Here is a 21,375-nt window from a genome sequence, read left to right on the forward strand (position 1 = left end):
GCTTTTGAGCTGTAGTTCTTTTTTTAGTTTACTAAATTCATCCTTGCTCGTTAAGTTGTACTGAAGCAACGTGATTCCATTACTGACGTGCTGCTCTTTTGACCTGTGCCACTTCTGTTTTTCTGTCTGAAAGGTTTATAAAAATTGTTAAAAGTACTGCAAAAAATGCACGAAGAACAAGCTTCTTACTTGTTTTACTGAATAACGGTATTGTCTTAAGGAAGAGAGGAGGCTTCAGAGATATATAATGAGAATAATTTTAATTTGTTAAGTTATTGTCAAGGATGGTATATTTTGTCCCGTGTGTACCACTACATGGAAACTTCAGATATCATAGACAGGAAAAGTTTACAAGGTATTTTGCTGCCCTCTCTTGGTAGAGCATTTGTATCCTCAGTAAAGTGCTCAACTTGTTCAGAGGCTTTTTTAGAAGTGCTTTGTATTCCTTCCTTTATGTGCTGAGGAAATGGAAAATGAGAAATATATTACAAAATAAAAAGTTAAATGTTCCTGTTAAATACAGGATCACTCAGTATTTGTTAAATGGTCCGATCTGGATGAAATTGGTTATCTGGTATTTCTATATCATTGACTTTTACCGATATCTTGGTAGATGGCCAACATAGTTCAGTATTAATTGTCAACCACAGTGCTTTCTCCCTTCAGATTACAGCTAAAGCATGCGAACATTAGGTACGTTTTTTAAAGTTGGCTTCTGTGTAATCAGTGTGATCATTCTGTGTCTTTATAGATCTCTGAAGAAAAATGGGCCTCCGGAACATGTTCATAAATATTGGAGGGACTTGTCATCCCCAAACAAGCAGTTAGATTTAGAAAATGCATCTTACATTTTAGCTTAAAAAATGTGTACACACACACGTGTACACACACACACACACACGTGTACACACACACACACACACGTGTACACACACACACACACACGTACACAACACTCAGTAGCTGGAAAGGCTTATAATAAAAACTAACAAAAAATCCACCCTACTGGATCAGACCAAAGATTTATATAGCTTAATGACTATACTAGGGCAAGCGTACAGAATGCCCCCTGCTGCTCTCTCATCTTCTGGTCATTTTTGTCTCAATAGCTTCTTGTGCTCAATGCAATTTCTGTGGATTGAGTGACCCTCCGTGGATTTTTCTTCTGTGGACTTTCTCCTGCTCGCTCTTTGAATCACTTTGTAAAGGAGTTCCATAGCTCATCTGCCTGTTGTGCAAACATGTTCGTTCTGCGCTTTGCTATTATTAGTTGCATCAGCTGTTTCCTCCCAGAGCTTGTATTAAGATGTTCTTGCCATGTCATTCATGATTTTATAGACCTCCAGTCTTTTCCAGAACGCAGAATTCCAGCTTCTTGAGTTATTTCTTGTATGGAGACTGTTTGCTACATTTGATAACTTTGTTGCTACTCTGTAAACCTTTTCGATTCTACTGTTTCCCCGTTTTTGAGATACGCAAAGGAGGCAAGAGATGCAGAATTATGGATTTATGACGTAAGATGATATTTTCAATACTGTTCTGTAGTCCTTTCCTAGTTTGTAGCGTTTGGTTTACTTTTTTTTGACCAGAACACATCAATGAATGGTTGCATTCATTGCAGTAGTCTACCACGACCTCAGTATTTCACTCCTGAATCAATAGTCAGCTCATAGTCTGACACTTCATATATGAATTTAGCGGATTCCCCTCCATGACTTCAGTTATCTCAGTTGAGTTTATTTGCCATTTTCATTGCCCCTTTTGGAGGGAACTTGGAATTAAAAGATCCATCTTCATCAAGGTGAATGTCCTTGCTATTCTAATTAATGTAATATCAGGAGTTTAGTTAGGAACACCTCTCTGTTTTTCAGGTTGCTTGTGAAAATATGAAATGGCATAGCTCTGAGCATGGCCCATTGCTGAACTGTGTTGGTGATGTTGCTGTTATGTGAGAAGAGACCTATATCAAGGTTCTGTTTCTATAAAGAAAAGAAGAACTTTTGGGAAAAAAAAAAAAAAAAAAAAGAAAAATGTGTGGCAGTTGCTTGAAGTGTTGTTAAACTCTGAACTGTTATCTTCTGATTTCATATGCTAGATATAATATTAAGTGTTTGCAATCTCAAAAGCCTTATTTAGGTTTTAGATTTAGAATTAAGTGTACCTTTTTGAGTAGACTATGCTAGTCCGTGGTGAATAACCAAAGAAGAGTTGCTTTAGAGTCTGTGAACTTTGACTCCTGCTTTGAATAATCCTCTAGATGCAAACATACGTATATCTGACTCTCCTTTACAAGTAAGAGCATAGGATGACCTTACTGAGGTTAGTCATGATAAGTGTCCCACTTTCTTCAAATATTAGGCTTTAGCTGAGGGGAAGAGAGCACATAGTAAAACTAGTTTTGTACTAGAAAGAGGAAGCAAAAAAAAAAAAAGCCGGAAAGATTTAAAATGTCTTTTTTTAGAGTTTAAATTTCAAGAGTTTATATTGTCCTCTTCATATTTTTCCTCTTTTGATTCCAAATAGTTTTTTTTTTTTTAAAAGTTAAAAGACTTTTAAATGGAATTTGGAGGCTAAAAATCAAATACGTAACAAGTTACATTGCAGCCGTAATATCTTAGGGGCTCCCACTATAACTTTGCTAGATGTTGTGTGTGTTAGCATGAGCGGAGGGGAAGACCTGCCAGAGTAGCAGAATTGTTCTGCAGCCTCTGAGGATGTTGGGTAGCAATTTCAGTGGGGAAAAATTGCTTTTACTGTAAGTAACTGTGAGGTAATTGCTTGCAGCAATTATCATATCTTATTCAGCATTTTTCAGTGTTCTTTTAAGGGAAAACGTTGGTCTGAAAGAGAAGGGACTTGGATAGTAATAATGTGTTAAAACTGGGCTAGTGTTTCCATTTCTGCCGGTATTTGTTGAGCATGAAGAGGGGTGAAGTAGCGGAAGTTCCATTCACTTCCAGACTAGCTTTACGTAGCTCTAAGTATGCGTTTGGATGTTTCTGTAAAATTTGGATAAAGAATAGTTACATTGATTTATCTGGAATACATAATATGATTGGGTCTTTTTTTTTTTTTGGAAGACTGTTTGTGATAATGCTAATTCACTGTTCTTGTATTCGCTACTTCAATTATAAAATGCTGTGCAAAGAACAAATGTAACTCCATATCCCAAACATGGAAGATTACATCAGTTAGTGAATTATCATCAATAGCTTTCTATTCTTACCTCTTGAAAGCTGTCTCTCAGAATGTTAAATTAGTTAAGAGGAAACTGGATATATGATTCTTTTTACTGTAAACATAATACGCCTGTTATCCAGCTCAGAAAAGTAACTCATGGAATTAAGAATTTTATGTAGGTGCAAATGCTGTGCTTTTGCTCTCACTGGCGCAAAGATTTTTTTGATCGGTTTTTTTTCCCTCCCACTAACATTTATTTGATATTTTTGGTTCTCACCTTGCAGCTTAATCTTTCCTTTGTTTTCATGATTGTAGACAGTTGCAAGAGCAACAGAGACAGAAGGAGCTGGAACGGGAGAGGCTGGAACGTGAACGAATGGAACGGGAGAGGCTGGAGAGAGAGAGACTAGAAAGGGAAAGACTGGAAAGAGAACGTCTAGAACAGGAACAACTGGAGAGAGAACGGCAAGAAAGGGAACGGCAAGAACGCCTGGAAAGGGAGAGACAAGAAAAGGAGAGGCAGGATCGAGAAAGACTTGAACGGCTTGAAAGGGAAAGGCAAGAAAGAGAGCGGCAAGAACAGCTGGAAAGGGAACAATTGGAATGGGAAAGAGAGAGAAGAATTTCAAATGCTGGTAAGAATCTCAAAACTGAGTGTATTTGAGTGCCCGACTGTTTTATTTGTTTGAGTGATGGAGAGGGACAGAACAAGCATGGGCAGTGAGTATTACTTGTGCAACAACAATCAGTATTTCAAACTTCTGTTTGCTGGAATTGCTTCCTCTTTTATGGCAAGAAGTCTGAAATTTTTGACTTTTCTGTCATAGTTTTCCATTAACTGTGAAAGAAAATATTTAAAATTACTTGCTTACTGCACTGCTGTATCTTCTGCTTGCATGAAGAACTTATTGCTTATTGGACATCTCCAACACTGGTTGAAGTGTGATGATATAAAATTTCTAAATACCTTACCGTTGTTTGCTCTGTTACACAAGATGCATTCTGTTAACATAACTTGAAAAGAAAAAGAATCAAGTTTGACTGACAGCCTTTAAATGTAAAGGTAATGTAGCTATGTAAGGCAAATTAATAGGGAGAGGAACGCCTTTTGTATCAAGTCTTGCTTAATTTATGTTTGTAGTAATGTTTCAGTGGAATGTATTAAATGTATTTGTCTCTAAGGTAGTAGCCTGCCTGTGGAATTGTATCCAGAGATTATCAAGAGCTTTCTCACTTTCATAATATAACGAAACATTAGTCAAGCACTTCTTGTTTGTTCTTTAGTAACGAACTCAATCTACAAAAGAAGTCAGCTTGGGGTAGAAGTTGGGGTGTACTGTGTAAGATCAGTCGCTTTAGAGAGAAGGGTTTTATTGGTGGTTTTATTCCACATACTTTCCAGTTTGTGATGGAGCTTTTTATGGGGAAGAGAAAGTTGATATTTCCTTGCTGCCTACATTATGAGTTTTGTTAGTGGAACTGAAACAAATGTTAAGATCACTACACTTGCTTGCAAATTGCAACCAAACCAAAAGGAGATGAAAGCTGATAAAGGACTGATTAATCAACCTTGTATCTGATCAGTCTCCTAGATGGGATTTGGAAAAACTTATTTCAGAATGTACTTGTAAATTCAAATGTTGGCACAAAAATAGTTGATGAAATTAAAAGCAGCTGTTGATAATATGTAAAACTTTCCTAACAGTATTTTCACTTGTGCCTAATCCTCTGGTACTAACTGTAGTCTACATTTATACATTTTGTTTGAATGCTGGTTTTGTTGCTTCATTAGCTCCCTTTTTCTCTTTCTCCTTTTTTTATCCTGCCTTTGCTGCTGCTTTCCATCTTCTGTCCAGCTCCATCTTTCGACAACTCCCCGTATAGCACTCCACTTCCTGAATACTCCAGTTGCCAGCCTCCTTCAGCACCTCCTCCATCATATGCAAAAGCAGTCTCAGCACCAATGGCAGAGGCCACACCGGAGTATGCTGTAGTGACTTCTGCACCACCGACTTCCACTCCCCCTACACCGCCTCTAAGGCACTCTGCATCGCGTTTTGCTACATCTCTAGGCTCAGCTTTCCACCCTGTTCTTCCCCATTATGCTACAGTTCCTCGTCAGCTGAACAAAAATTCTCGGCCCCCGTCTCCTGTGAACGCCCCAGCAACTTTGCCCCCAACTACAAAGCCTGTTGCCTGGTCTGCGCCCAGTTTTGCGCCCCTTCCCCCATCTCCTCCAGTAATGATAAGCAGTCCACCAGGCAAAGCTACTGGTCCAAGACCTGTCCTCCCAGTATCGGCTTCAAATCCAGTGCCCCAAATGCCCGTATCTCCTACTGCTCCAAATGGGCTTCCGGAAAGCGCGACTCATCCGGTTCCTTCGCCTTCTACCTCAGGTCCAACTCCGCCTCCGCCACCCCCTCCTCCCCCACTGCCTTCCTTTCCACCTCTCTCACTCTCTGGACCTCAAGCTTCTCCTTCTCCAAACTCCCCTAATGCCTCGACTCCCTCATCCAAGCCTAGTGTTCTCCCTTCTCCCTCTGCAGCTACCCCTGCCTCTGTTGAGAACTCTCTAAACTCTGTGCTGGGAGACTCCTCTGCTTCTGAGCCAGTCTTGCAGGCAGCCTCTCAGCCGATTGAACCTACGACCCAGCAGGGTAAGGCTTTCTGTTATTGCTACTAATTCACTAATCAGGAATGCAGTCAAAACCAATTTTTATCAAGCCCTTTAACTGCCCCTGAAGAATTAATGAAATGCTTCAAAAGTTGCAGTGATCTTAATACCACAACGAAGTACAGTTTGGAAACTATGGTAAGGGAACCTTAAAGCTCCCTGGAGGAGAGCTGGTGTTCATGGAGGTCCGTCACAAGTAAAATTCTAGCTGCTTGAGTTCTGTTCTCCACAGATGAGAACTTGTCGGATACGTGCTTGATAAATCTTGCGCTGTTAATTTATTTGGAACATTGTATTAATAGGCAGCATCGATGGTTTCCTAATGGCAGCAGAAGTGGAAGAGCTTATATGCGGCTTTGGATGTGTAAATGACCTTAGTGAGGAATAACCTGAATGATTTTGGTACTCATTAATGTAGTTTAAAAGGTTAGAAAGCAGTATGTGTCTATTACAGCATTTCTTTCTGGACAGTGCTTATATTTCAATGTATGGATATATGCACACATATTTAAAACCAGGCCTTCCTGTGATATTCTACCAGTTAAAAAGATTTTAGAAAAAAGTTTAAATAAAGAGATGAAAGTCCTAATGGACACTCTACCATTGTGATATAAATGTGTTTTACATGGATGTAACTGTCTTTGAATCTGTTTTGTACTGATTTAATATTTAGGTCTTTGTACGTAAGTGTGTCTTAGCTCTGCTAAGGATACGGGCTTGCAAAGTTTTAGTGGGGGATAAGGTAGAGTATGAATTCATAGCGTGCAAGCCATGCAGAGTAGGTCCTGTGTGTACACTCTTATTAAGGTGCATTAAGGTGTGAGCCACTCTGTGACTGAGTGGAAATAGGGTGAGTTACCTCATTTTTCTTATGGAATGGGAGTATGCACACGGGCGTTGAAGGACCACAAGAGAGTTTAAGTTGCTTTTGCCTTTACACAGTGGTGTTAGTATAGTGGAAAACCGGGAAGACTTGTGTGTGTGAAGTCCAGACCTTCAGAGATAGCTTAAGGTGGTTTCTCACCACTTTTAGTAGCTTAAGGCTGTTCTGTAGTCACAGGTGGATGGGGGAAGGATATCTAGGGATGTTTTTTTAGTCACAATTTCTTAAACTCTTGCTCTCATATAAACACTTCTTAGCTGCAGTAATCAGAATACTCTTTCTTCAAAAAATGCTTTATATTGCATTTTAATATGAATTTTAAAGAATTAAAGGAATCGTAAATCAGAGGCTGGAAGAGCCTGTCCCCATTAGCTTAAACATGTCAGTCTTCTAACTCACTAATTAATATTTGTATTTGATTATTAAAGTTGATTCCTGAAATGTTTCCAGATGGTGTGTGGTTTTTGTTTTTGTCTTTTTTTTTTTTTTTAATACAAGCTCAGAAATTGATGTTGGAACGCAAACATTTCGAGGGTTCAAATGTTTGGCTGTTGTTTTAATGCTTGTTTTACAATGAGAAATTTCTTGTTTGGTGACGTTTTGACTAATAGCTTTTTCCTATGCAGTATGATACTCGTATTTTACTTGACTCTTTCTAAAAGCTTTGCCTCTTTCCCTGTGTAACGTTCTTCTCGGTTGCAGCAGAGAACCTGACTGGAGGGTTATTGTGTTCAAATATCTCTGCAATTGTCTGTTCTTTCATAGCATGTGTTGTAATGCTTTTAGTAAGAACGTTCTCCCCTGCTGAAAATTGCACTATTTTCTTACCTATAAAAAGGCGAAAGGTAATACTAGTAAACGTTTCATACCCTGGAAAAAAAAAAACAGTGTTTAAATGGAAATAATGAAATCTTTCTATTCTAAATCCTTAATATAGTCTGTTTTTTCTCTTTGACATTAGGTGTTGTTCAAGGACCACCTGCACCTCCTCCCCCACCCCCTCTGCCCCCTGGCCCAGCTCAGTCTTCAGTAGCAGTCCCACCTCCTCCTGGCCCACCACCACCACCTCCACTTCCTCCCTCAGGGCCACCACCACCGCCACCACCTCCTCCACTTCCTAGCCAAGTTCCTCCTGTTCCTCTTCCGCCTCCTGCCCCACCCCTCCCTGCTTCTGGATTTTCAGTGGGATTTGTGTCTGAAGAAAATCGCCCTTTAACTGGACTAGCAGCTGCACTTGCTGGAGCCAAACTTAGGAAAGTGTCACGGGTAAATGCAACTGTTTTTTTTTTTTTTTAAATTCTGATTCATATTTTTAAATTCTGTGCCCCTGAACTGATTGTAATTTTTTATTTAAGATAAATGGCAGTATAAAGGACACTTTGCATAGATTTAATTCATTATTTAAGCATTATAGGATGTCCTACTAGCCCACACATTCTTTGCAGCTTTTTTCTAGTGTATGAACTTAGCTTCTTTGGTTAAGTCAGTTATAAATTTATTTGCATGTATACTGTTTTGTGTATTACAAAGGGTGAAGACTCCTCCAGCTCAAGTGGAGGAGGAAGCTCTGCTTCATCTAAAACAGACAGTGGCCGTGGAAATGGGCCACTTCCTTTGGGTGGCAGTGGATTAATGGAAGAAATGAGTGCCCTGCTGGCCAGGAGGTAAGTAGCTGCTTCTGTGCTATAGCCAGCACAGTTGTCATAGCAGTATGGTTTTTGGCATCTATTTGCAGCTGGCTAAAGATCAGATAAACATCAACTTGTTCGTGGGGTTGCTTTGGGAAGTTGATAATGTTTTGTCAGTAGCTATTTTCAGTAAAGTATAATTGAGTAGGGGCTTTGTCCTTGGAAGTATGTTTTAACACTTTTTTACACTAACTTTTTTTTAATACTAATTTTCTATTATCTAGATAATGAGCTGAGTATATCTTTAATTACACTGAATAGCAGCTTTCTATCTTAAGGCCGTGATCTTGGTAACTTTTTTCTCTGCTTATAGGAGAAGAATTGCTGAAAAGGGATCAACAGAACCAGAGCAGAAAGAAGATAAAACTGTGAGCTGGCAAATTACTTATTTCAAAGTTTTCAATAGTAGCTCATGCAAATGATTCTAATGATACCGGTGATACGTTATTTATATTTTACTGTGTTTATATGTATAGCCTCTATTTCTGAAGTGCTTCCTGCTTGCATTTTCCACAAGTAGAACCATTAAATCTCTATAAAAACTCAATTAAAATATTTCTACAGTCAAAATTAATTTGCTAGAGTCACAGTTGTTTTTTACTCCCTCTCCTTTTCTCCCTTCCTCCCTTTTAATCAGGAAGAATCAGAGTCTTCAACTTCTAAGATTTCTTCAACAAGCACACCTGGTAAGTCACCTGGTTTGTGAACTGTGTGACTCTAAATCCTTTTATATTAATGCTGAAATCTGATGATGAATCTCAGTCAGCTGTGCTGAATTTTGGAGTTTGGCTCTTACCCGTAGTTACAACCTGGCATTTTGCTTTCAAATGGTTCCTGGCTCAGAAGTGTCTCGGAAGAAAGCAGGTAAAAGAACTCCTGCTAGAATACTAGTATAGCGTTGGTATAGTAATAGTACAAGCACCTCCTGTGTTGAACCTCTGGGGCTAATGCACAGAAAGTGATTGGCAGGGAATGTGAAAGTAAGCAGTCATTGCAGGATGTGAGTTGGGACAGTAGTTCATTTTCCTTCAGGACTGGCATACAAGGCGATCATGTATAGGTACTTCAGTAAAGTTTACTCAACTACAAGTATCTGTTCCAGTTTATAAGTATATGGAGTAGAAATTAACTCAGGCATGGTTCTTCTGCTGATATATGACCGTAAGAGACATTTGTTTGCAGTTGGTAAGGGAAAAAATTGCATATCACCAACTCTGTAGTTGGTGAAGCTGCATTGTCAGTAAGTATATTCATACAGTAAATGATTATATTACAAGGACTTGAATGGAAGACTTTTTTCCTCATCTTTAGTAGTGCCTTCCTTACAGCCTTAGCTTCCCTTATTAGCTCACCCTATGTGCATACTTCTGCATAAGGTTGAGGATGTGCCATGTAATCTGCAGTCCACAGGCTGCTGGATGAAAAGGAGAGATAGGCGCTAAATGGGTCTTAATGGAAATAATGGAAAAACTGCTGCCATTAGGCAGTCTAAAGAAATTACACTGCGAGGCAATAAATGGCTTTAAAAAGATGAAAAACTTGATGTACCTTATATTCAGAGTTTGCTTAGTTTTATAGCCACAGAGATGATCACCTTGAGGAAATGACTGCTTTTGGAACACTTGTCCTAATAACATAGGCAAAAAATGGGAAATTGGGAACAATCAAAGTGAAATGGTTCCTTTAACTGGGCGTCATAAGAAGCCTCTTCAAACTTTTTCTAATGTCAGATTCGCCCAGAGAACGACTCTATCCTAGCAGAGGAGAGGTTATACTTTGCTTCTTGTTGATATTAAATGCTGTAGTAATGCTGTGCAGCATCATTGGCACAAGTCTTAAGCTATTTAAGAGGAATATTTGACATATTTTCACCTGGCCTGTGCTGAGTTCTGAAAAAACTTTGCAGCAATATAACAGCAGCGATATAGTGAATGTATGATAAGCAAGTGGTCTTTTTCTCAAGTGCCATGCTATGACATTAGGGACCTAGAAGAAACTGATACTGTGAAGAGAATAATGATACCAGACATGCATGAACTGCAAAAACTTTCAATGAGATACTCAGAGGAAAGAACTCTGAATTGTTAGAGAAATTTATCCATCGTTCTAACAGGTAGATTTATTGTTGCTATTATAAACCTGAACGTGAGGACTTTGACATCTATCTGTCCCCATTCCCTTGTCATGCTGCCAACGTAGATTGCTCTTGGGAGAGAAGCCTTTGAAAGAGGGGTTGAACAGCAGAGTTGGGATGGATGAGGGGATGAAAATGTCATAGTGGCAAACTTGATGGTGTTACAGTCCTTCTTTTGGAGGAGCCAGTTTTCTGAGGTCCTAATAGGCCAGGGATGGAAAAACCTAGCCAGGTTGCTGTCAAAGGAGGAATTTAATAAGAGGTAGTGAATATAAGGAAGAAAAGTGTGGGTTTTTTTGTTTTTTTTTGTTTGTTTTTTTGTTTTTTTCCTGTTTGACTGTCTAGAGACTTTAGAAGGACTGGTCAAAATGGACTCGTCAGGACTTACCAAGTGAGGAAGAGTGGAATTGTTAGGATTCAGACAGTGAATCTGATGTATGAAAATACTGAAGTGAAGATGAATCCTTTCTCAGCCTCGTTTGATGTGTTCGTACAGTGGCGTTCTCTTCTGAATTCTATATCTCTGAGAAATGATTAGCTGCAAACTATGCTGTTTTTCAGAGGCTGTTGCATAGGATCACTTGTGTGGTTAGGCTTCTGGTAGTTGGTTGTGTCAAAAGTATGCTGAGCAATCTGTAGGGTGGATCTGTCATGACAGTACTGTGGACGATTTTGGCAACAAAAGAACACACGTTATAAGCAGTAAATTCCCTTATTCACCTAATTAATATTTTAGCAGTGTGATCAAAATAAAACAAACAGTTACTTTTTGTTCGGTTATGGTTCAGTTATTCTCATTAATAATTAAAATTGTTTTATGAAAACTTGCTAGCACGTACCTCTACTTCAGTGCTGGACTTACCCATCCTAGGTGCTATCATGATGAGTTATCAGTGTCCTAAGTCCTTTGCCAGAAGGAGTATGATGTTGATGGGGAACATGTCTTCCTTCTTGGGCTTGGGGTCTGCTTAGCCTTATTTTTATGTATTTCAGCTCTCTTAAGGGACTGCACTCTTTTCCTGCCCTGTTGGCTTACAGGGAGAGTTACACCATGATTGCTCAGACTTATTAGTCCTCCTCTGTATATAGTATATTCCTTTTAGGGAAAGAAATATGAAGTTGTATAAAGTTAAGTAAAATCTAAGTCAAAACATGTTAGGTAATGATATAACTAAAGCAAGCTCAAAAACATAGGATAGACAACAGACACCTAACCCTTTGCTGTTTCAGCTAGATAATAGTCAAGAGATCCTTTAGTAAGTTGCAGCTACAGCAATAATTTCTTAAGTAATTTTGCAGATATGGCTAAAATCATGTTAAAATAACTCCAAGACTGGAAAAGGTCTGAAGCCTGGTATAGCTATAATTATTATAATAAAGCCTGAGACCTGTTACTAGCACCGGCGAAACGAAGTTGGTTGGATTATAGGCCGTACTAGTAGACTTCTGGAATTCATATGTTCATCTTGGTATCTTGCTCCATGTCGGAGAACTTCCTGCTTACTGTGAGGTTCTGAAAGAACATTTCTGCCTCTCAGCTTGCCCAGCTCAGTAGATTCACGTGGTAAAAAGGGAACAAAACAAAACAAAACAAAAAAAAATAGAAACAAAGACAAATAAGATTAGTCATAAAGTAAGTCCTGAGGGGGAAAGTGCGTAACAATAACAATTCGCAGTATAAAAAGAATGTTTTGAATTATGCAGGTTGTAAGGAATGAAAATCTGATCCATAAGGAATGAAAACTTTGTGGCCATAGGTATGTCACGAGGAAGGGCTAGGTGAGCCCACAAGAGGGGAAAAAAAAATTCATTCGCTATGAGAGAACACAAAATGAACAGTCCTTAACTGAATTGTTTGCCCTATTTTGGCAGTGGTTTGTATCTGCCTTTAATTGACAAAGATGCACAATAAAGCTAGCTTTCACATGTGACTTTATATTGCTGTAATAAACTCAAGACACTGAGTCAGAGCCTCTTGGAGGAGATTCTAAGCAGCACTGAAAACATGCTCCACAATGGAAAGTGAAGCATGAGCGTTGTATAAAGGTAGGTTTGGATTTATTTTTAAACTTGGGTACAAATTAAACTTACCTGTATAAACCAGACCCCAGAGTTGCTTTCTACAGTGCTTGCCCTTCTGATTATAACCTAACTAAGCAGGAGAAGAGAGACATGGTGAAATTTTGTCTGGTATCATGCTATAGTAAGTAAACTAGAATCTCCAAGAGCTATGTACCCTTAGTCTTCAATCAGTGTTGTTTTGAAAGGGGAAGTGGCATATGGCAGCTTTAGAAGCATCTTTTTTGGAATAGGACTTTGGAAATTAAATGTTTTGTTGCTTAAAAATGTTTTAGTTTTGTGCAGTCGTATGCTGATGCATATGACATCCTGATGCTTCATGGAAATAGACATCAAGTTATTTTTACGTAATTGTTTAGCAGCTTAAAAACAAAAACATACCCCCCAGTATTTGAAATTGACTCTCTGGTTATAGTTTCAGGATTCCATAGTTCACAGTTGAAAGAATAAAATACATAAAGTATAGGCAGACCTTTTCCCAGCTGTTTTAAGATTCAAATGGCGTCTAAGAAAACCTGAGGCTTTTGGATGCTATCACAGCATAAATGATAGTATGGCTAAAAATAAGGTGAATACTACAAGAGGTGGTTTACAAGGAAAGAGCCTAGTGCAAGGTAGTGGAAAAATAGCTGACTTAGGTTTCCAGGTACTTGAAATTTCCTCACGTAATCATGCAATGAATAGAAAAGGACAATTTTTAATCTTTTTGTTATGTTTGACAGAACTAACGAGAAAGCCCTGGGAAAGAACAAATACAGTGAATGGAAGCAAGTCGCCAGTTATCTCCAGGTACTCCCTTTGGTACTATTAGCTGTCTTTTCCAAATGTTTGCTACTGTTGCTCATGCTGCTAAAGATATGGGACTAAAATAGCAAAATCATCTAAATAGTTTTAAAAGTAAAATTTTTACTTTATGGTTTTAAAGTGCTGTGAAACCATTTTTGGCAGATTTTTTATTGAGAAGAAAGTCTTATTTTTTGAAGAGGACTAATAAATGAAACTTTGATACTGAAAGGACAAAGCAAAAAGATTCTTCACCAATTGTTGGTGTATAACTTAAATAATTATGATGTGTTTTTGGCTACAGCAGTATTTAATTCTTTCAATATGTATTTCTTTCAATTTTGAAGTCTTTTCTCCTTTATATTACTATGCTAATCATAGAATGTCTGTGTAGATATTTAAGCTATCTTGGGGAAACTTCATTCTGTGACAGTTCTCAGACCAATCCAAAGAAATCCATCCTAAAGAAGTGTAGAAATACTACACACATCCTTCACTTCGCTAACCAGTTTCTGGTAACTTGCCAGCCAGAATTTCAGTAGGTGATACAAAGAAGTGAAATGGCTGCTTTAGCATTTTTTTTTTTTCATTTTGAGGTGTGTTTAATTATCATTTATATTAAGGAGAAGGTTTGTGGTTCATTTTAGAATTCCTGTATATTCTGCGTACAGAGTTTAAGGGATTCTGACCTGTGATAATCTGAAAAAGTTATCTCGATTTCTTGAAAGAGACACACACGCAAAAAAATCGTTTGAACTTGATTTGAGAGTTTGTTTGAAATAACTTGAATTTTCATTAAAAATGTGGCATTTTTGGAAACAGCTATGTGAGGTTTGATTAGAGAAGAAAACAGCTATTCTGCAAGCGGCATTACTTGTGGTTGAGGTTGTTGTTGAGGTCTTTCACTCTTAAAATGTAGCACAGAACACCATCAGCCTATTGATATCCTTGTCTTACTTTCAAAAATAACCGGATCAATAGCTTCAAATGTCTCTAGCTTCGATTCTGACTGCTTGCTCCTCCCCCCTCCCCAAATCAAAAATCTAGTGACATAGATGGTCGTGTCTTCTCTGCCATACTGCCATACTGTCAGAACTGTAAGAAAGTTCTCAGGAAAATACTGCTTTTATCAGTCTTGACTTTTTCCTTTTTTTCTCCCCTTCTTCTCTTCTCCTTCCCCCCCAGTAAACCTTACATGCTTTAACAGAAGTCTCTTGTTTTCAAGCAGATCAAGGTATTAGTACATGGCATTGAGGGGAAACTTCTCACAGAAGCAATTTATACAGGGAATGCTAAAGCGAGCTTCAGATTTCTTATTATTTAACGCAGTCACTGAACTGGCCCTTTGGATATAGATTTCTTGTGTAGAAGCAATTGAAGGAAAAGTGAAAGGATAAATAGTGGAGCTTTCCTTCTCCGACTGCTTTGTGGACTCTAGGTTGTCCTTAAGTCCTGCCTGTCTTCACACCCATAATTCGTCTTAAACTGTCCTAGGCAGCCTATTTCACTGAAACTGTTTCTACTGATTAAATTCAGAGGTTACTGAGGCGTGTTTAAAAAAGGTTTTCTAATCTAGAAAAGTACGGACATTGTATGTACGATGTAATGATTTTAAGGACAATCATTATTCGTCAGCCAGGGGAGATCTTTCATCTGCTATGCCCAGAGAAACCTGCCTCTGACCTGTGCAGAGAGGATACAGGTCACTTACGGGAATTAAACAAAGCATGCTTTAGAAACTGGCAAGTAAGCAAAACTCTCTTTAGAGCTTCCAAGCCAGGACACAAAGGATGTGTTGTTCAGAATGAATGTTCAAAAAATGTTTTAAAATATCTCCTGTCCTATTTAAAATTAAGACGATTCTCTTATAGCGTAAGCTTTAAAAGACTTGAGCTCCTTGCTTTTAGTATTTCTTGATACGTTCATGACAGACTTCTCAGAACATAATTAGTGAAACTCTAATGTATTTAAGGTTCTAAAACTGAATATGATTAAGCTCTATTGTAGCTTGTTAAGGCAGTATTTCCTCCCCTTCATAGACGGGAATCTCCATGGAAAAATCTGATTGTTTCTGAGAACAGGTTCTATGATTCATTAAACAGGTATAATCCTGTTGGGAATTGAAACTTTGTAATAACCATTTTGACTAGTTCAGGGTTGGACTTTTTCTACATGGATTAGTAATCACCACACACAGACGATCAGTTTCCTGTTAACATTGTGTTTGTCCAGTTGAGCCCATTTTTGGAATAGTTAAGAGCATATGGCTCCACTGGCAAACTGAGATGGCTTAAGAACCAGCTTTGAATTGATAATAAGTACTGGATTTTTGATAATTACTGCCTGCAAAGGTACAAATTCCTCTTGGATCTGACAAGATTTACTGAACCATCTGCAGTGTTTTGAGAAGCAGGCCTTCAAAGGTGTAAGTTTAGACACACAGGAATAGCCATTGGCTGTCTTGCTGAGTTTTCACTTTTGCCACAATTCAAGATAACAAGTAGATTTTGCCTGACTTAAACATACGAAATAAAAAGACTTGTTAAACACAAACTAATGTTTTTGTTGTTGAACAAATTTGCAAATTTAGGAGTAACACTATTTTAAGCTGCAGATTTCAGTTTCACTCTGTAGGAATACTCATAAAATATTGACATTCAAAGTCTTCAGATTTTAAAAGAGCTTTCAAATTCTGGCTTTGTCTTTCATGAAAGCACTCGCTGTGGTGACTACTTATTCTTTTGTATAAAAAGTTCCCCTTTTAGCTCCTTGACTTGGGTGGTGTATTTTGCATGTTGGCACGAATAAAATCTTTATATTGCATGTTTGATTTAAATTGTTTGTGGGAGTATCACTGTTGCCTCACTGTCCTAGTAGGCAGTGCTATGAAAAAACCACATGGGAGAGCTCTGTAGCCATCTCAGGACCTAATGGTTGGATTGTTTTACTGGCTATTTTTCAAAAGCTGATCTCTTTAAAGGCAACTGCAGTCACTGTTAATCTTTTTTCTGAGCAAACTGAAGAAGGTGAAAAGGACAGTTTAGGAGGGAAGAAAGCTAGATTTGACTGAGATAAGACATTGCCTAGTCTGCAAATTATAGTCCCTTGGATTTGTCTGAAAGAAGTATTTCTTGCAAAACGTTTCTGAAGGAAAAAGTTGAATACAATCTTAAGACCAAGTGGTAGAGTTTATAAAGAGGCTTTCCTTTTGAACTTTGACAGGTAATTACACTAGTGGAGAATATAGCGTAGGATTGGAGTGCTATCTTATTTTAAAGATCTGAAGCAAAAGAAACAAAATACTCTCTTTGGAGAGATCAGTTCTTCAAAGCGTAAGTTCTTTTAAAAAGACATTTAAGCACGTACCTGTTGGAGTTCTTCCATTACAGCATATAGTTAGTTCCTCTTATAACTTAAGAGGAATCACATTTGGGAGATCAATTCCTTTCTTCAGTCGTGTTGGGTAAATGCCATAATGCCATAATATATTTGACCAAAGTGATTGTTAATGGAGGTGATCAGAAGGAAACTCCGTGTGGAGACTCTGGAAATACTCTTGCTGCTTTGCTTGGAAAGAAGTCAGTGTTTCCGCTTTCAGCTGTGAACTGCAAATAGCCTTTTTAGTATCAGATATTTGATGAAGCAGTAATTGTTGAAGATTGCAGCTTGATACGTTTTTGGGCAAAGCATTCCTGCATAAGGAACTTAGTACTATCAATATCTAAGGGTTTTTTTTTATAGAGGATCCCAAATTGTGGTTTGTCTTCATAGCATTAATACATACTATAGTTCTTCTGTGGGTTACAAGGTAAACTCTATTTTCAAGCTGCTTCCACTATGAAGTTATTCAATATTTCATGTTGTATCTGAAAATCAATGTATCATATATTTCATTTCAGTGTGTTTCAGGTCAAATAATGTTAGTAATGTCACTTTCAGAGCTTGTATTTAGATTATCTGAACAGCCATAGCAATACAGTCCTCCTGATACCAAGGAAATAACAGAGCTGGGAGAATATAGGATGTTGCTGCACCTGTCTGCTTTGATGCCAAGTCCAGCAGCAAAGGCACAATTACACATTCCTTTCGACTAACTCTGTTTTGCGTGCTTAACTGCTGGCAGTTTTTCCTAAATTGCTGCCGCTAGACTTGACGGAATCAGCTTGTCTATACCCAGAAATAATTGTGAAATATTAAAAAGAATGATAGAAATACCATCAACACTGGAGTTCTCGCCTTTTAAAAAAGATGAATGGATGAAGGTGTACCAATGTAAAATATTTTGTCACCAGAATTACTCAGTAGCTATAAATGTGTATTAGAATGCTGCCAGGCTTTCAAGTGAGACAAACCTGCTTTGTACAGGTTAGGTGGAAAAGAAAATAAACAGCACTTGTGTCCAATGTTGTTTATTAATAACATTTTTTTGCACGGGGAGCGTACAATAGGTAAAAATATCTACACGAGCGTACAAACGTGAGAAAATTTCTGTAGCATGAAAAAGACAGTTTAATATGCATCCACTTTCCTATTGAGAGTCACCTCTTAAGTATTTTTACCCTTGATTAGGTAATAAGAAAATAGTTTTGTCAATTTATAAACCCCTTCAGGACGATCGAGTATGAGGCTCATTCAGCTAGAACTGAACAGATAGTGTAATCAGCAGTTCATCCGTGAAGAAATTAAGATTTGTCTATCTTGTAAGGGAAGACGGATGAAACCTGAAGATAGTGGGTTTTGCTTAAAAAAAAAAAAAAAAAAAAAGGGGGGGGGTCATTATTCTTGTGAGTGAAAACACAGCTTGTGTTAGCTAAATTCAAACTGTCTCAATAAATGGAAAAATGTAAGTGATAGACCTACCCATATCCCTCCCGTGTTCTGCTTTATTCTGAACAAAGACAATTTTATGATATATATTCTAGAGAATATAAACTGCGGAGCTGTGCCTTTCCAGATGATTTACCCTTTTCCTGTTCCTGATTGCCACCCATCTTAATAAGTAAGGTTGCACACTTTAAAGTTTAAAAAAAAAAAAAATCTAGAAAAAAATGCAGTGTTTAATGATTTCCTCTTATGTAAGAATTTCTAAGTGAGGAACTAAATTTTGGCTAGGCTTTTTGTTCAGTGATGCCACATGCAGGAACAAAGAAGTAGGACCCAGTTTATTCTACTGCTACCCTACCCTTCCTTAGAGCTACCATACCACAGTAATTCAAACTTAGGGGAAACATCTTGAAATTAACTGTCAGCAATTTTATAAGCAATGTTTTGTTATTTTTTAACGCTTTATTGAAAAATTGAGAGAACGTTATACAAGACGTGAATAGTAATTAAGAACACGGCATGGATGTTTGAGCAATGGTGGATAAGTGTAAAGATTTAGAACTTGAGTCAGGTGATCAGACAAATCCTTGTAAATATCAGCCGCCTCTTAGAGCCATTTGAAATGATACTATGTATTTGAAGGCCTCTGTTATTTCAGGGCCTGCAGAGCTTGCAATATGAGGTATGCTGTTACCTGGCAATTATCTTCAAGACTCAAATGCGCGTGGAGTTTTTAAAGTTAGATGTGTAACTAACGTAGGTGCCTTATAACTGGTATGGATGCTACCAAGAGTTTCATTCTCCAAAATATTTTTCATACAGCTTACTATCCCCTTTTACTCCTCCTTTGTTCCACACCACCCATCCTTCCACGCTTTAGAGAACCATTTTTGCTTTCCTGTTCTAAGTGTTTAGCTTCTCTCTAGGCTTATAGAGAGCCCTGTGGAAGAGTAGTAAGTATATGAGACAGAGTTACACATTATATAAATGGAGAAGGTCAAAAAAGAGACATGAGAAGGTTGAAAGCCTGCTCATTCTGGGACATTTTTAAGAAATACAAGATAATCTTCTTGTAAGCAAATTTTAGGTGTCTTTAGGAAAGTACATGTAACCAAAACATTGGACACTGCATAGTCCAAAACGTTAGGACTTCTGCTCAAGTGTTACCTCTAAATCTTGCTATTGTTACAGCATTTATGCTTTCAGTAGCTTTAGCAAGCAATTCAGGGAATAATTTGCATTGGAAAGGACCTCTGGGGGCCATCTATTCCAACCTCCTGCTCAAAGCAGGAGATGGACAACGCTGCTTAGTCTTGTCCTATTTTAAAAATCTGCGAGGACGATTCTTCGGCGTTCTTTTTAGTTGCAGTATGAGTGTAGTCATTAGTCAGAGGGATTGTTTCTTTGAGAGAACTTCTTTTAAAATGAGCGAGTAGTTTAAGAGGGAAAATATTTGACATTTGAAGGCGTTTAGTTTTACGTGGACTTTATGAAAATATCAGAAACCACTGACTGAAATATGCCTGCTACTTGAATAGTTCTTGTTTTGAACTAATAAGTCATGGTAATTAATATTTTTCAGTGTGTGGAAAATGTTCTTGGTTGTTGGTTTCTGTTCTGTGTGGTATTTTGGGTCTAACTGATTTTTTTTCAATTTTTATTGTTATTATTCTGATTCTTTAATGTAGTTTTGGTGGATATTAGCAAGCCTGGAGAAGTCTGTGTATGTGGTAATTTTAAGTGACCAGTAATTCATTGATTTGTTTTTGTACTGCAGACCAAAATCTACACCAACGGGGCAACCCAGTGCCAATGGAGTACAGTCCGAAGGTCTAGATTATGACAGATTGAAGCAGGTACATATATAATACTTTGAATAGAAAACCTGGGCATTAGGACTTGTAGTTGTCAAATACCAGTTTTGAACTGTTTTATTAATTAGTTCTAAACTTCAATAATTATTTAGTAGCTATTAGTAATTTTTCCTTCAATTTTATTTTAATATTCTTAGGAGCTGTGTATTTGCCTACTACACAGCCCAATTACTTTCTCTCAGATGCTTGTTTCTGCTTTTGTATTATACAGCATGCAAAAGATGGTACTGTGAATGGAACAGGGAAAATACTTTGTTTGGAAAGCCTTTTCTTCTCCTCTCTCCCAAAACAAAGAAACAGGTATCCAACAGAACAGTTCCAGCAGAATAAGAATCACCCTTTTTTTTTTTTTTTTTTTTCCTTCCTATACCAGACTTGAACATTTGTGGTTATGAGTTTGGTAACAAAACAGAATCCAGTGAATGCCCCCTTTTCTGGAGATGTGCTGGCTATCAGTAGAGGAGAGACTTGTGTGAAATAGGAAGCTTTACTGTTAGACTAGAAAAAAAATGTTATAGGATGCTTTGGAACGTTTTTTGTAACAATTACCTGTACGTGACTGGCAGCTGTCCTGTGTGCCAGCAGGCTCAGGAACAGATCTCCCGTCATTTGTGTCGAGGCTGGAGATTTCAGTTAACGACGTCCCAGATATTTAGGGACCAGACCTTCCTTGCTACAAGGGAAGGAGCCCCTCATTAGCAAGTGGATACAATTTATCTCTCTTTCCCATGCTACTAAAAAGTCTGCCTTTGGTGAGGCTGTAGTACGATCTTGATGCTGGTTCTTGGTGATTTAAGTCTCTCGAGAGGTGCTTTTGAGAGTAGTTGATATCTGGGACGTTGAGACGATGTTGATCCAAGAACATCTGTGTAAGGTGTTTTTATGTTCTCCGTCTCAGATAATACTGCTGTATATTTTTTCTTCCTATCACGCTTCATACTGCCTCTATTAATATTTAGAGCGCTCAAGAAATGAGAGGAAAACTTACACCAAGAAAATATTCCTCCACTAGCTGAGAACCATTTCAGCAGAGTCTCTTTGATGTATGCCTCAGCAGTGAAGAGACCTGGTATATTTGTTGTAGCTGATGTGCTCCTCACTTGCTCAGTTCAGGACTGGCCAAAAGCAATACTAATATCACTGCTACTTGTTGTGTTTTGTTTCGTTAGAATAACTGTTTCTGATGGCTTACTACGTATATTCTCTCTGGGTCAGAAAAACTATTCCTGATTATTGCACAGATAATTCCCCTGACG

The 21,375-nt window shown here is 38.0% G+C and overlaps 1 protein-coding gene across 4 annotated transcripts in view; it reads left to right on the forward strand.

Annotated features, from left to right (window-relative positions):
- ENAH (ENAH actin regulator) overlaps positions 1 to 21,375 on the forward strand; it is a 122,228-nt gene that overhangs the window by 96,488 nt on the left and 4,365 nt on the right. For 2 of the 4 annotated variants that reach the window (XM_009686503.2, XM_068940169.1), the window contains exons 5-12: positions 3,496 to 3,815; positions 5,037 to 5,837; positions 7,699 to 8,003; positions 8,268 to 8,401; positions 8,739 to 8,793; positions 9,063 to 9,111; positions 13,361 to 13,427; positions 20,023 to 20,101. In XM_009686503.2, the coding sequence (XP_009684798.1) occupies positions 3,496 to 3,815; positions 5,037 to 5,837; positions 7,699 to 8,003; positions 8,268 to 8,401; positions 8,739 to 8,793; positions 9,063 to 9,111; positions 13,361 to 13,427; positions 20,023 to 20,101 (1,810 nt within the window). The remainder of the gene's footprint in view (positions 1 to 3,495; positions 3,816 to 5,036; positions 5,838 to 7,698; positions 8,004 to 8,267; positions 8,402 to 8,738; positions 8,794 to 9,062; positions 9,112 to 13,360; positions 13,428 to 20,022; positions 20,102 to 21,375) is intronic. The other 2 variants (XM_068940170.1, XM_068940171.1) reach the window with 2 other exon arrangements.

The sequence above is a fragment of the Struthio camelus genome, chromosome 3 (genome assembly GCF_040807025.1).
Source record: "Struthio camelus isolate bStrCam1 chromosome 3, bStrCam1.hap1, whole genome shotgun sequence".
Classification (NCBI taxonomy): Eukaryota; Metazoa; Chordata; class Aves; order Struthioniformes; family Struthionidae; genus Struthio; species Struthio camelus.